The sequence below is a fragment of the Drosophila elegans genome, unplaced genomic scaffold (assembly GCF_018152505.1).
Source record: "Drosophila elegans isolate 14027-0461.03 unplaced genomic scaffold, ASM1815250v1 contig_468, whole genome shotgun sequence".
In the NCBI taxonomy this organism is placed as follows: domain Eukaryota; kingdom Metazoa; phylum Arthropoda; class Insecta; order Diptera; family Drosophilidae; genus Drosophila; species Drosophila elegans.
The window spans coordinates 1509102-1524610 of NW_024545855.1; the positions used below are offsets into that span (position 1 = coordinate 1509102).

General features: G+C 44.1%; 5 protein-coding genes across 5 annotated transcripts; 2 read left to right on the plus strand and 3 right to left on the minus strand.

Annotated features, from left to right (window-relative positions):
• Positions 1–436: 436 nt before the first annotated feature.
• Positions 437–2236, minus strand: LOC108143750 (pachytene checkpoint protein 2 homolog). The gene is made up of 3 exons (XM_017268281.2): positions 2098–2236; positions 1667–2042; positions 437–1416 (listed from the first exon to the last, which is right to left on the minus strand). Exons 1-3 carry the CDS (start codon positions 2157–2159, stop codon positions 577–579), a joined length of 1278 nt encoding a protein of 425 aa, XP_017123770.1. The 5' UTR covers positions 2160–2236; the 3' UTR covers positions 437–576.
• A 192-nt stretch (positions 2237–2428) lies between these two features.
• Positions 2429–3109, minus strand: LOC108144067 (28S ribosomal protein S18a, mitochondrial). Its single transcript, XM_017268716.2, has 2 exons — positions 2924–3109; positions 2429–2833 (listed from the first exon to the last, which is right to left on the minus strand). The coding sequence occupies exons 1-2, from the start codon at positions 3018–3020 to the stop codon at positions 2463–2465; spliced, it is 468 nt and encodes a 155-aa protein (XP_017124205.1). The 5' UTR covers positions 3021–3109; the 3' UTR covers positions 2429–2462.
• A 358-nt stretch (positions 3110–3467) lies between these two features.
• LOC108144066 (protein KRTCAP2 homolog) lies at positions 3468–4167 on the plus strand. The gene is made up of 2 exons (XM_017268715.2): positions 3468–3597; positions 3654–4167. Exons 1-2 carry the CDS (start codon positions 3540–3542, stop codon positions 4073–4075), a joined length of 480 nt encoding a protein of 159 aa, XP_017124204.1. The 5' UTR covers positions 3468–3539; the 3' UTR covers positions 4076–4167.
• LOC108144065 lies at positions 4081–5448 on the minus strand. The gene is made up of 4 exons (XM_017268714.2): positions 5141–5448; positions 4701–5084; positions 4382–4651; positions 4081–4276 (listed from the first exon to the last, which is right to left on the minus strand). The coding sequence occupies exons 1-4, from the start codon at positions 5285–5287 to the stop codon at positions 4163–4165; spliced, it is 915 nt and encodes a 304-aa protein (XP_017124203.1). The 5' UTR covers positions 5288–5448; the 3' UTR covers positions 4081–4162.
• A 746-nt stretch (positions 5449–6194) lies between these two features.
• LOC108144057 lies at positions 6195–11317 on the plus strand. The gene is made up of 8 exons (XM_017268702.2): positions 6195–6303; positions 6386–6887; positions 6949–8301; positions 8381–10031; positions 10098–10727; positions 10791–10933; positions 10994–11102; positions 11172–11317. Coding segments are annotated over exons 1-8 (4455 nt in total). The 5' UTR covers positions 6195–6301; the 3' UTR covers positions 11237–11317.
• The last annotated feature ends 4192 nt before the right edge of the window (positions 11318–15509 follow it).

A 15509-nucleotide genomic window follows, 5' to 3' on the forward strand; every position in this document is an offset into this window, starting at 1 on the left:
AGCTACGACTGCAACTGACTGAGTCTGAGTGGTTTCCAAATGGATGATACGGATCAACAAGCAGGATCAACATAAAATCAAATCGTCAAAAAATTTGATTAGTCCTCACTTGGCCGTGCAATAACTTGGTGTCCCTGGCCACCAAGCTGACCCCATCCTTCTGCATCAGCATCCGATGGCTTCGATGTGTGCCGGACTTGAGAGACGAGTACTCCTGCACTCGAATGTGAAGGACAGGCAAGGCAAAAGTGCTGAGATTGCGTAGGGTCCGTTGTCTGCATATCGATGTGGATGTGGAGGGCGGATGGAGCAGAGTTGATGTAGGAGCTTGCAAGCAAATAACAAAATTTCACGCTTGATTTTCACATCAAAAGCCGGATAAAGAAATGGAAAAATCTCTGTGTCGTGTGCAAATGAAACGAAGCAGTAAACAGAATGGGGATTGGACCCGTGCCTCAGCCTCGGATTGTTTTTCATAGCAGCAAATTGAAGTTTACAATGTATCGCATTTGATGGACATAGAGTGTAGGTGTAGAAAGTTCATTTTTTTGTTCATGTCTGCTTGGCAGTTTTTTTTCAGATTTCCTCCAAGGACTCCAGTTTCAGCAGTCGCTGCTCGCTCAAATGCTGTTCCAAGGCCATCATCATGGCGTCCAGGAAGTCCGACAGGCTGATCTTCTGATCCACCTCGAAGAGATCGCTGCTAGTGTACTGGGCATGGGCCAGAAGAGGCAGCTTCCGCAGCCTGCGGCCACTAAGCCCGACGCTCTGCAGCGCCAATTGGGTCAGCAGCCCCTCCTCGGCGTCCTCCGTCTCCAAAGCCTCACGTTGCACCATTCCAGCCGACATGAGCTCGGCCAGCATTGTCTTGTAAATGGCCCGAATGGCAGCCATGTCCGGGTACCCAATGTATTGACGGATATCGGCGCGGTCCAGTAAGGCCATATCAATGCTCTGCGCCAGGTTGGAGGTGGCTAGGATGAGCACGTTGGGACAGGTCTTGATGTCGTCCAACTGGGTCAGCACCGCGTTCACCACACGCATGGCATCCTTGGGTTCAGTACTGGACATGGCGCTCCTGGCGTAGGCCAGCGACTCCACTTCGTCAATCAGCACGCAAACTAGATTTTTGGGGTCCGCAACCAGCTCACTGATTTTTCCGAATAGGCGCGCCACCAGCTTGCCGCTCTCCGAGAACCACTTGGAGAACAGGCTGTGGCTGTTAATCTCCACCAGGTGGGTGTACGCATAGCTTCCCTGGGTACGAATGGCCAGCTTCTGGGCCAGGGCCCGGCACATACTCGTCTTTCCGGTTCCAGGTGGTCCATGGAGCAGCAGCAGCCGGTTGCAGGCAATCACATTGATGTCCACGCGGTGCTGTGAGAAAGTCAGGGCCGACATGGCGAACTTCAGGAGCTGAAAGCAAAATTAAAGGTGTGAGAAGGGTTTGCTTTGCAGGTAAGTTGGCAGGATACTAAACATTAGATGGTGATTGCTAATATACTTTATAACAGTGGTGCAGGGCAAGACTAGATGGCCATGACCTTCTCTTTCGCATATCAATATAAAAATCCTATATCTACAATGGGAATAATCGGGTAAAATGCGGGTACATCGCCAGACGATCATTATATGTATGTTAAACGGGTTTGGGGTGGCCTCTCACCTTCTCCTTCAATCCGACCTCGTAGATGAGGTTCTCCCACAGACCCACAAGCTGGTTGGCGGGCAGGAGGACATGACTGGCGGCCATGACGCCAGCGGTTCCATCTGCGTCTCCACTGCCGCTTACATCCAGGATTCCGGAGCCCAAGCTCGCCTCCGTCGGCTTTGGGTCATAGAAATGAAAGCGGAATTTGGTCCCAGTGGCCTGCAACGGCCGCCCGTCGCCATTGTCGCGCTCCAGCAGCACGGATCCCACCAATGAGGCCAGATCTTGAGGCAACTCGGGCACGAAGGCCACATTCATTGGCAGATGTGCGGCCGATTGAAAGTAGGAGTTCAAGGCCTTCTCCAAATCGGCGCGAATTGTCGCAAAGTGTCTAAAAAAAGGGTTTATTTAATTAGTATTCCACTTTATTGAAAGATTATACTCACATATCTTTCCATTTGAGGCGAACTTCCACGTGAACCGTGCCGCTATTACTTAAAAAACTCATTTTATAAGTATTTTTTGAAAAATCGTGGGAGCGAGAAATTCAAAGCCGACGCCAAGAAAATGTGACCAAACTGGGCTTGTTAAAAAATACAGGCAAGAGGGATGCATAATATTCGATCGTAAAATGTTTAACTGATTGTGATTTGATGAACTTGTATTGTTTTTTTAGTACTTAGTTATTTTTTGGTGGAAGGATAACTCAAATGTATTTGTTTACTACCCAGTTATGTTATTTGAACCAATCATAATCAAAATCAGCTGACAGAGTACTTCTATTAACACATTTATTGCCATTTAACACTAGCTAGTATTTAATTGTAGACTCCAGGAAGTACTTGTTGAATTTGCGCCAGCCAAAGCGCTTTTTGGGATCCTTTTTGCTCCACGCGGGTGCCAAGTTGGGCATCAGTCCCGCCTTCTGGGCCATGGTCACCAAGGTGCCCAACTTCTTCTGCTGCCGGTGGCACAGTCCGGTGATCCTTCTGGGCAGCATGCAGCCATCCGATCGAACGTACTGCGACAGGATTAAGACATCCGTGTGCTTAATGTCCAGGCCCAAAGTGCACTCTGGACAGAAGGTGCTCTGACAGGCGGAGTTAAGCATTAGCTTGGCTCTCGGTGATTCCACATTAACGCCCTCAAAGATCTTCACATTGTTTTCCTGCTTTTCCTGAACTGCAAAGCAATATTTTACTCATTATTTATCAAAAAATTCTCTCTTTTGAAAGGTTATGAAACAGCTCACCAGTGGTCGGTGGTACTAACTTTCTTTTATTTGTCTGGGAGATGTTGTGGTCACGCTGCGCACTTGTATCATGGAGCTCCGGAGTGACCTGGTGGCCAATTGCAACAGGGATGACATATTCGAGGTGTCTTTTATTTACAATTTATTAAAAAAGTACTCAAATGCAATGTTATTACTTCGCTGACCATTCACCACGGAATCTGCAGAGTTGCCACATCAGTTGGTGGTGATTTATCGCATAAAAGTATCGATATATCACTTGTTTAAAGATATCGGTAAGATACAAAAAAACAATTTACTATTTATTAATATTAAATACATTATACGTACCATTGATTCTAAAAATATTCGTCGTTTTTAATGTGAAAGCATATATGTATTTTACATTTTTCATAGTACGGTTACAACTTCAATTAAACCTGAACGAAGTTTAATAACCTATGCTATTGATAGGATTGTTTTCTCCCTTATTTCAATAACTTATATTAAAAAAATTTCTTTTAATACTTTTTACCATTCAGTTGTTGAGCAGAAAATGATTTTTCGTACAAAAAAGTGAAGTCCCTATATCAGTTTTAACAAAATCGAAAACACCTGACAGCCCTAAACACTAACCGGCTGCGCGCCGACATGTGAATGGCAGCAGTTTTACACGTACAACAAAGACGCCGGCTGGTAGAAGAAAAAAATATGTGTAAGCAAATGGAGCCAAATTGCGGCCATCTGAAATCAAAAACCGAACCATTACAGCCGCCTCGATGAGCAGCAAAAGCACCCTGGTGTCCTCCATCATTTCGGGCCTTCTCAGCCTGGTCCTATTCGCCACACTACGTTTCTGCGCCGACTGGTTCAACGATTCGCAGCTGAAGGTCTTATTGGGCGGGTACCTCTTCTCCTGGCTGTTCATCCTGAGCCTCACGTGCGTCTCCAACGCGGAGATGATAATCTTCGGCCAGGACTTCCAGGCCAAGCTGCTGCCCGAGATCCTCTTCTGCCTCTCCCTCACGGTGGCCGCCGCGGGAATCGTGCATCGCGTTTGCGCCACCACCAGCGTCCTCTTCTCCTTGGTGGGTCTCTACTTCCTCAACAGGATCTCCACCAAGTACTATTCCGTGCAGGTGCCAACCGTGGATGCCCCTGCGGCGAGGAAGGGCGGCAAGAAGTTCAAATGAGCAAGTCGAATCTCTAGCCTGGGCTTTATGTGCTAACTTAAACATTCGAATACCTATCTATATTACACTTTAATAAATAACACTCTCTTAAAGTTTATCGTTTGCCGCCTCTGAGGCTGCCTCATTTCCCGCCTCGGAGGTGGACTCATTACCCGTATCCGTCAGATAGGCCAGTATATTGTGGTCCATAAAGCGCACCAGCTGAAAGTAGGAAAATATTATATAGAAGATATTTAATTTCTAAGTTGAGGACAACCCTTTTTTAGTTTTTTATCTACTAAGTGTAGGTTTTATGAGCATTCTTACCATGATTCCCTCCAAACACTTCAGTTCCCTGTGCTTCTCCTCTAACCGATCCCGCAGCGTCTTGAACCACTCGGCAATCTCCATTGGTTTGGGTGGCAGATCGAAGCCCCTGTAACCTGCCTGCTTGAGTTCCGCATTACACGAGTTGAAGGCGGCGGTGGCGATGAGCATGGCGAAGGCCTTCACAAAGATGTAAGTCCTGCGCAGCGACCAGTCCAGCAGGATGGTGTTATGGCTGATTTGGTTCAACATTTCCCAGGTCTCCCACACCTTAAATTACCATAAATTAGCAGAGTTTTAACTAAACTAGTCGACTAACGCTGCGATAGATGTGCAGGATGATTTGGCAACCAGATATGGTGGCTATTAGCGCGCGGAGCAGCCCGAGGGAGATCATTTTGCCGGTGTCGCTGGCCACAAGGATGTGGGGAAGCGCCTCCAGCAGGTAGACAAAGCAGTGCTCCTCGTCGCTGCTGGCCAGCCTTAAGCTACTGAGCATCTCCACAGTGGCATAGTGGATCATCGTGGGCTTCAGTGTGTCCGAATAGCCGAAGGTCTCGTTTAGTAGCTCTAATCGCTGGTTACATGGTTTTTCGCACTCGTCCTCCGCCAACAGGAACAAACCCACGGATGCAGAGTACAAGGCCACCACCTCCTCCAAGCTCAGGTATCCTTTCAGCAGCTTCAGAAATCCGGCGCGCAGCTTTATTTACAAATCAAGTTTCTTAATGTTTATCAAAACAAATCTTTATCTCGCACCTTGTCCGCATCGCCTTCTTCGCAAGCTTCCACACAGAAACTGTAGCGCTGCAGTGGACGCAGGCGCTTCAGGACCATCTTAAGCTGTTCAAAACTCAATTCGGGAGCTTTAATAGCTGGCAAATCGGTCAGAATAGCTTCCAACATGTTTTGTCAACAAACAACTAACTGTCGGCATAAAATAAGAACGATAAATACACCACTGTTGCCAGATGAAAAAACAGCTTGTCCCCTAAATAATCCCGCAGAACACCGATTTACACCTAAAGCCTAGTACTTAGATCGGCGAAAACTGTTCGCCGCCTATGTGAGAGAACGAGAGGCAAATAACCGGCGAACACTTTTCGACAGTGCATTTTTTGGCCCTCGGTACTCAGATTAACGGAAAAAATATTAGAAATGTGCAGAGCGTTGCCAGACGTCTTGGATCTATCGATGAACGTTTGTCAAGCCCTGGCTAAAAGAATAAGAAAATTTCATCTTTGGTGTTGTTGGATTTGAACTTGCAAGCGAAATGGCGGGAAAAACGACGCGTATCAGCCACCATTCCAATACCAAATTTAAATCTGGCGTCGTTTATTTTTATATTTTGCTTTCTCAAATTATTTGGCTTGTCTTAACACGTCAAAAAAAGGGTAACTACCAAGGCTGCAAGAAAATCGAATATTTAATTGTTTTCAAGGATTTATTGAAAAACTTGCATGTCATGATATTGGCAATGAATTTATTTTAGCGCTAAAACCTCCTTTAAGCAAACTTCAATTCGCAATTAACAAATTATTTATTAATTAATGCTTGATGGGGCGATCATGTTTAAACTGTTTTTCAATTAAAAAATATTTACGCAATTAAATTGTTTATTATTTATTTGATTATTAATAAAATTGAATCAACACATGAAAAAATAACTTTAATGTCTGTTAATTAAGTTTTAGCTATTTTCGGCTACTTTTTGAATGGCTGTCAACCCTGTTCAGTCCATTAGTCTGGCAACACCTGGTTTAGGCGCGTCTTCAAAGGTTTCTGGCAACTCCAATAGAATAGCGTCGCGTCTTTTGTGTAATTTTAAGTTGTGTGCAAAATTTACCAATTTTGTTGGGTTTAATTGTAGTAGCCTATGTGACGACCGTCAGAAAAATTAACCAAATCAACACTGCAAAGATGTAAGATTGCAAGAATGGTTTTTGATCGAGTTATTGGGGACACCAAATTAGTGTGAAGCTAACCGTAATCTTGTTTGTTTAGGTCGAAGCCGAAGCAGAATGATGACACCTTGGAGCTGGACGACATCCTCAGCCAGCCGGTGAAGGATAAGGAGCGCATGGCCGCCTTTATGATGCGCAAGCTGGCGGAGAACAAGGCACCCCAAAACGAGAACCTCTTCGGCAACTTCAAGGTCGACTTTAACGTCGACTTTGAGGTGCCGCTGATCAAGAAGCCCAAGCCCAAGCCCAAAACACCAGAAACACAAAAACATCCCTTGCGAGAGTTGCCCAGTTCCGTCCCCGAACAAGCCAATAAGCCGCCTGTGGACCAGGCATCCAGTGAGAATCAGCCCCATGAAAAATCTCCCACTTTGTCACCCGTTCATCGGCATTCCCTGCGGCGCAGTGGAAATGTACCAGGCTCGGACAAACTACGTCGTCATGCCATACGCCGGCGGTCGCGGAGCTGTGGACGCCAACTGCTCCCGGAATTTGACGAAGCCAGCAATTTAACCCGCAGCTTCTCCAGTCCCGTAAACTTTGTAAGTTTGTTTGCATCTGACGAATTACCTGTACCTAATGTTATTTATTGTGCTATTTAAGATGCCGGGAGTAAGCAGTACACCCTGCGCAGAAAAACCAAACGAGAAAGCTGAAAAGCCAGCGGAAGAAATAGCTAAAGATTTGTCAGGCAAACAGACGGTGGAACCAACAACGAATCAAGCCGAGCAGCCAGTGGAGAAACACCTCCAGCCCGAGGTGAAGTCGCCTGCCAGGACCTCTAGTCTTGCCAATGAAATTGCACAAATCTGCAAGGAGAGGCAGTCCTCTTTTCACAACAATGTCTTGCAACTGGACTACAGTGGTCGGGCACCTTATTCAAGACCGGACACACCGCCCTCACCATCTGTGGCGCTACAACGCACCTACACCATGGAAAAAGGACCAGCTCCGGGTCAGCTGCTGCTGTCGCCCTCACAACGCAACTGCGTTGTAAAGCTAAAGAAAACCCACCAAGAGATTGTGGTGCCCAACACGCCACCACCGCCCAGTCACGAGCCTGCCTGGCAATCGCAGCCACAGCCGGACTTTGTGGTGCCGGAAACTCAGCCGCAGGATCTGGGAGAGCTGGTGCAGACTCTGTCGCGGAGTGTCAGCAGTCCAATTGTGGTGATAAACGCAGCCAATTCGAATCTGAGTGTCAGGAGGGATTCCTTGCAGGCTGGATCGTTGCCAGCATCGCCAGTTGCCGCGGCGTCTTCAATACCGGCATCTTCTGATAAGCGTCCCGCAGCTGTTTCTTCTCCAAAGCGTTCCGCAGCTGTTCCTTCTCCCAAACCCAATGGCTTAACTCCGCGTATGGTAGAAAATGTAGACGCCATAATGACAGACGACGACAGCGATGAGCAGCCCAGCACTGTGGCACTGAATCTAGCACCGCCGGGCGGTAACACAACCCGCCAGCGTCGCCTACGTAGCTATTATCGAGATCGCGGTACTGCCGAAGCACAGGAAAGTTCCATGCGACTGCTAAACCTCCACCGTTCGGTCAATGCCAATGCCAAGAAGTCAAGGGCCCGAAAGACGAATGTGCAGCTGAACAAGGCACCCAGTGCCCCCATCAATGGCGAGCAGTTCGCCATCGAGCTGACTCGCATGAGCAATTACGAGATATTGGATCTGCGCAAGCGCAACTCGTTGAACGAGGTATATCCCTTGAATGGGCACCGGAAGCCCAGCTCGGAGGAGAAGGATAACCTGGAGGAAAGGATTCAGCGAGAGTTGGAGCGCCGGAAAATGATGGACGTGCAGGACGGTTTGCCGAATAGACCATCCTCCACGGATTCCGAGGATTCAGTGGAGTGGGTGCCGTTGCCCCGAAAGAAACCCGGCCGAGGTAAAAGCAAGGATATACCGAACCGTCGATCACGGTCTCAGCGACGGGAGCAGCCAATGGTGAGTGTTCGTAGGAAATAAGAATATTGTAGATGATTGAAATGGAAGTTTTAAATAAGACCGTTTTCTCGTTTTGCAGTCAAAAGAGCTGGAGAGCTATTTAAGACTCTCGAGTACGATGGAGACTCGGCGTAAACTATCAAGAGAAGGCAAACGCAGTCTCTACACAAAGGGGGACTCCAATGCTGAGGATTTCGATTCTTTGTCCCCTGTTAAGCTGCCAAGACTTAGTAGAAGCATTCAAATTGTTCCGCCACCTCCCCTTTCTCTGCGCTATTCACAATCAATGCAATGTGAGCGACGCAGCAGAAAATTCGATTTTGATGATGTGGTGATGTCGGCGCCTCCAGAATTCAACGACAAGCCGAGTGATGATACCATCGAGATTGCTCCACCGCCGCCGCAGTATGTTGTAAATACACGAATGAGAAGCAAATTTGGGCGAATGAGCAACAAAGAGGATCTTGTTTCACCTCCACAAGAGTACGAGGAACAAAGTGAGGACGTTGAGCCACCTCGAAGGTCGCATGCTATGACCAAACAATCTTTACAATATAATTCGAGTGGAAGAAGGACGCGGGACAACGAAGTAGTTCCACCTCCACTCGAGTATATTGAACCACCGGAGTACGTCGAAAACGGGGAACACAAGTGTAATGATGAGCAACAAATGAGCTTGCGGTGTTCTGGAAAAAAATCTGTGCAGTCTAATCCCACTGGACAAGAGACGAGAGTGGAGACACATCTGCTTGAGTATTCTGAAGCACTGAAGCCAGCAGAGAACGATGGGGATGATAGTGACAATGAGCAAACCAGGAGATCGCAGTCCAAAGGCAAGAAATCTCAGCTCTCCGAGACGACTGAGCGAAATGCAAAGAAGGACAAAGTGGTTCCTCCTCCATTGGAGTCTGATGAAACCTCGCTGTCAAATTCTAAAGGGAAAGCGGGGGAAAAGGTTACAACTCCGAACGAGCCGGCAGAAAACGATGGGGATGATGGTGACAATGAGCAACCCAGGAGAGCGCAGTTCAAAGGCAAGAAATCTCAGCGCTCCGAGACGACTGAACGAAATGCAAAGACGGACAAAGTGGTTCCTCCTCCATTGGAGTCTGATGAAACCTCGCTGTCAAATTCTAAAGGGAAAGCGGGGGAAAAGGTTACAACTCCGAACGAGCCGGCAGAAAACGATGGGGATGATGGTGACAATGAGCAACCCAGGAGAGCGCAGTTCAAAGGCAAGAAATCTCAGCGCTCCGAGACGACTGAACGAAATGCAGAGAAGGACAAAGTGGTTCCACCTCCATTGGAGTCTAATGAAACCACGGATCGATTGTCTAGGAATCGCTCAAACGGGTACAGACGTGCGGCAGCCGATGATATTCGCGCGGAGGAGACTATCGAGAAATCGGAGCATATGGAGTCACTTCGTGTAAATACTCCCACCCCTACGCCTGACCCAAAGACACGGGATGTGTCCAGCAGCAGTCGATCTGCCGTGGGTTACACTTCGGAGGACGATGTGCCGAGTACAAGTCGAACAGCATTGGAAGCTCTGCAACGTAGCCAACAAGAGTCCAAGGCGCAGCCCCAGATCGTATCGAACGCTGACGTGGTGTTTAAGAAACCAACGGCACCGGCACCAAGAGCGAAGAAACCAAAAAAGACTGAAGTAGACAGGTTAAAGCTTCGAAAAATTCCTGTGGAAATGGATGAAAACGACCACAACACCTGTGAGTAACTAAAAAAAAACTATGATTTCTTGAAATATTTTATTTATATTATTTTATTGTTCTTAGCCGGCATTCGGCGTTCGAAGCGAGGCCATGTGCCACTCCAGAATACCTGGTGCCACACCATGGACCCCAGGAAATTTAGCTTCATGCGTGACTTCCTAGAGCCTCCTAGCCAAAATTCCAAGCCAAAGAAGGCGAATACGAGTAGGGCAAAGAAAACCAGTGTCGCACAGTCGATACCCACTTTGCCGCAAAACTCATCGGTGAGCCGAGGACGAGGACGAGGACCAGTGGTGGACCGGGGACCATTGTGCAGCAGTACGCCACGAAATCCCGAAACTGGGCTTGACGCAATGCCGAATTCCGATTCACTTGGAGTCACCCCTCTGATTTGGGAGGAAACGACGGTGCAAGCAGTGCCTACGGAGGGGCCTAGAAAAAGAGGGCGGCCACGGAAGCGCGAGGAAGTGGTACAGTCTGAAACAGAATCCGAACCGGAGCCTGTGGCGGAGCCAGAGCCAGAGACAACAGCAATAACTCCTTCCACGAACGGACAGCAGGAACCTTTCGTTTACTCGATAACTCCCGCCAGAGACGAACAGGAGGAAGCCTCCATTCGTCTGATGAACTGGCTGCGAGGCGTGGGCAATGCCCAACCCACTGGAAGCATGACAGACGAAAGCGCCAGCGTCTGTAAGTTGAATGCTATCCCGGATGTTACTTAACTATAACCACGCCTCCAATTTGCCGTTGCAGCTCCTGCAAATGATTTAGTTTTTAGCAAGGTGGATGGCATCGACTACGCTTTTTATAAAACAAAAGACAAAGCATCGCTGGGGTATATGCGTTTCCAGCCTCACCAAGCTCGCAACAAAAAGCGTGCCAAGGTCTATGCTCTGGTAAGTGGTAACACTAGTATAACAAGTTCTTAGTTGTTCAACATTTCCCCTTTTTTTTAGAAATTCATTGTACAGTTTGGTGAATTTGCCGTGCAGACCCTACCTTTGGGCGAAGAGGAGGAAACGGCAGCCCTTCTATGTGTTGGCGACATGATTGAAATAGATAGGGGTAGGATATCGCAATCACAAATATATTGCAATTTTTATTAATTGATTTCGCTGTTATTTCTTCTTTCAGGCTCCAGATATAGTATTCAAAACGCTACAGACAGCGTAGGTGTCCTAATGGTTATACGGAGTTAATAAGTTCGTAACTTATAATCCCATTAGCATTGTATGCATTATTTTATTTACGTTTTCATTACAGAAAAGATAAATATAAAAGTGTGGTTTTGTTAAAAAATATAAACTGTTTAGATCTGGTTTTTGGGAATTGTTGATTTTTTAACGCTAAAGGAATTCGTTATCCAGTTGAATTGCAATTTAGTTCGCTATTTACATTTCCGACAAATATCTTGTAAAAGGGAATGAATAGAATTTCTATTATTTTGCGTTGTTTTCGCCAAACGAACAAACAAAACACCTACATACGTTTGTTATTCCCGTGCTGGCATCCAGTCTAAGCTACTCAGAATTTCAAGTTCATTTAATTTCCATTTTCTTCAAAATTTCACAAGTTGCTCGCCGTGATGTGGATGACATTGGAACTTCAAAAGCGAAAAGGCAAACAGGCGTAACAATGCTAAAAAGAACAAACAACCAGACAACTCAGCACCGCATGCAACTTTCTAAACATTTTGCACGTCTGCTGTATGGCAATTTTTATAGAATCCCTTACAAAAAACACGCGCAGCAGGAACACAAACATAAATTCTAAAAATGAAAATTAAATCAACACAAACTTTTTCATGGCAGGTGTGCCTGTGTCTGTGCCTGCATCGCAACTCATGGCTGGGAACAGCATTTAAAATTAACAAAACACCATCTGACATTCATTACAGCAGTGCCAAGCCTTTGATCATCGCACACGCCACTCTCGATGCCGAGTTTTGATAAAGGTGCACTTAGAAAAATGGATTTTAACTTACGGAAAAATAACTTTTATTTTTTTTCCATTGAATGATAGGCTCTTTGGCAGAAATGTTTATACCCTTTAATTGCAATTTGATTAGAGGGTATAATTTTATCTATGTGTCCTTTAAAAAACTCGACTACAACAAATTTTTTAATTTGTTTTACTCCAATTAAATACTCTCTTTAAAAATATTTTAAAAAATCAATTTTATCTCGTACAATTTTATAATATTGTTTTCAGTTTAAATAATTTTTTTTGGTGTTTACTTTTACGCATTTAATGTTTTAAGTTGCTACTTTTAACAGTAACACAGGTGTCTATGATAAAATAAAAATACAAAGTATAAAGTTTTTTTTGGTGTTTTTCGTTGAAATTATTTTTTTGAGTGTTAAAAAAGCAATGGTATGGCCATTTCTCGAGACTTGTTCAGGTGTAGGCGGGCTGAAATCAGCAGCTACACTCAACGCCCACTACAAAGTGCAGCTCGTGAATGCCAATCAGCGGGATACCTATTGTGTTTGTTTGAATTCTTGCAGAAGCTGCATGGAATTGCCGCTTGACAAACTGAGTGGGAGGAAGGATATCCTAAAAGGTGGACATATATCGGTGCCTGGTTAGCTGTGTGGCCAACCAGTTGCTCCTTTTCACGTTCAATTTCAATTTGTTTGGCGACAGGAGGTGACATGCGAGTACTATACAAAAGCTTTTGTGCCAACGCATGCACATAGGAAAAATTTGTATACTAGGTAAAGCTTATAACTTACTGTTGATAAAAATCAGCTAGATAAAATAATCACTATTTTATTAACCAAACTAATTTTCTTTCTGAACAAAAAAAATGGACTTTTAAATAAACTCGTTTATAAACATGTTCATAAAATTATGTTTTTCAAATCCAGAATTTCAATTATTTTTTAAATTTAAGGGACATTTTTTTCGCTTACTTTCTAGGGAAAGCCCAGATGTGAGAAACGAGAATTAATAGTCAGCTACATTTTCCATTTAAGTTTAACATTAAGCTGACTGTGCCGCAAGTTGATTCTACTAAATGTACATATGTGCTGTTTAACACTCTGTTTGAAATTCTTAATAAATGGCTTATTTGAGGAATAGCAAATGAAACACTTCACCCAAGAATTGATTGATGGACATCGATGTAAATGACACAAGAAGCAAACATTCTGCATCTGAGCTGACGACAAAGGTAAATAGGCCAATTTTGACTTGGATGTTATATGGATTGAACTAGTCGTAATTCAAGGCTTTACCTGCTCTTGTTTTTGGCCGAGAGCTGCAATAAATTTGGTTCTTTGACTGAAGTATTTTGGGTCAGACAGTGCGGTATAAAGTCTATACTTACTGACCCGACCCCATTTATCTTGCTCTGGGCATTGTTTTCTGTGGCGTTGAAAGGAGATTTCTGTTATCAAGTATACGCCGGGTATGACCGGCCCGACGGCAAAAAAGGTGCTCATGCATATTTAAAAAAGTTCTCAAACCGAGTATATGGTTCTTGAGGGGGTGTCAACAAATTCATTTTATCGGTGGCTAAGAACCCTGGCATTACTCGGTTTGGCTCACATGCATTTGCGTTACGGAGAGGAGTCACAAAAGTTTTATTTTTTTTTCCGTATTACCAGGCAGCTGCTGAGAGTGTCTCATGTGACTGCCAAATGAATAGACCCATATCAAAATTTAATTTTGCTTTGGGTCCGCCTCGTATACCTAGCTGAATGGACACACAGAAAAGCATCCTCAAATATACAAATATCCCTTTGTCCGGGTATACATATATATTCATTCAATTGTGCCTTAAAGAGCTGACCACAGAAAATTGGTTCACCATAAATTCGTATTTAATTGCTTGACTTGGATCTGATTATTGACTGCGGGCAGTTAGGAAAATGTTAGCTTAAACTGTAGAATCGAATATATTTTATATTTTATTTATTTTACGCTTTTTATTGCGTTATCACAAATCTAAGGGGATATTAATTACAATTTTAACTTATCTGCATTTTTAATTATGCATGGTTAATTGGGCAGCTCATTATTGCAATCATTAATGCTTGATTTGTTCTTGATTGACTGACAATGCCATTAAATGTATTTATATATTGTAATTTCGTATTTTAATGAATGCTTATTCATATTTTGGTTTGGTATTAGCCGCAGCCACATTCACCGAATCGACCACATAATCTGACAACGTGTGACATTTTATTTCACTATATACTCGCATAAATTTGGCGTGCTTCGCCAGCTTTTTCACATGGAACAAACTAGAGCTAATTAACAGCAGCTGCATCGTCCATTGCGTTTGCGGTTGATTAAAGCCTTGTGTCCAGCATCAGCTAGCCAGCAAAAATTCTAAATCTGTGGCAGTGCCAGTCCGCAGGCTGTGGCTGTTGGCCAGAGTACACCGAACCAAATATATAGCAATACTTACAATACTTAACCCTCTGTTTCCAGATTATCAATACATTCAACTTGCAACAAATACTTACAAAGTATCTGCAGTTTACAATGCGTATGCGTGTGTTTTATTAACTTAATCTTATTTTTGAATTTTAATTAGAAAAAGGGCTATATTATCTTACCGAGGCTCCTTTTTATGTTGTTTATTTAATATTTAAAACAAGTTTAAAAATAGTTTATTTACATTTTTTGAATAACCTGTGAGGATACATTATGATATTTTGCGATTTATTGACATTTTCTTGGCAATTGTTGCTTTGGCTTATCAATTTATAATTTTAATTAACCTTTCCAATATAAAATATTAAATAACCTTCATTTATATTTTATTTGAGAAATAAATAAACTATTTTCAGCGAGTAAACTATTAGTGCAGTGTACCGTGTCCCAAATTAGTTTTGCATTAAGAGTGCAGCGGGGAACCACTTTAAACGGCCAACGGTCGAGTTTGGTGTAAAGTTAATCAGGATACCAGGGAATTAGCCTGCTGGAACCGACGGCTACATCAACTCATTAACAGGTTGTTCTACAAGAGTCGTGCTTTTTGTTTGGAGCCTTTGAGTTTTTCGCTTCGCCATTCATTTTAATTAATGTTGTTTCTGCTCTTGAAGTGTCTGTTTGCCGTATTCGGCGAAAGTAAATTATTCAAATTAGTTCTCGTTTTGCATTTAAAAGGGTTTGATTTTCGGAGTGAGGGCAGCTGACCTAAAGAAGCTTTCCATTTGCGGTCAGCTCGGCTGTGCTACATACAAATATATATTTCAATGAATTCATGTGAGCATGTCCCTTTGACATAATAAAAATGTTGAAATTTTTTGAAGCTTTTAAAAGTTAAAGTCCTTGTTCCGACGCTGAATGGCTGTCAACCCAAGAAGGGTTGTTGGATTTTGGTCAAGGGTTGATGGCGATGGCTTAATTGGAATACAAGAGTTGAATACTTACAGCTTACTATTGATGTCAGCCTTTTAATTTAAATAGAAATATACGCGAATATTTTACTTGACGATTTTAGCAGTGAATAGA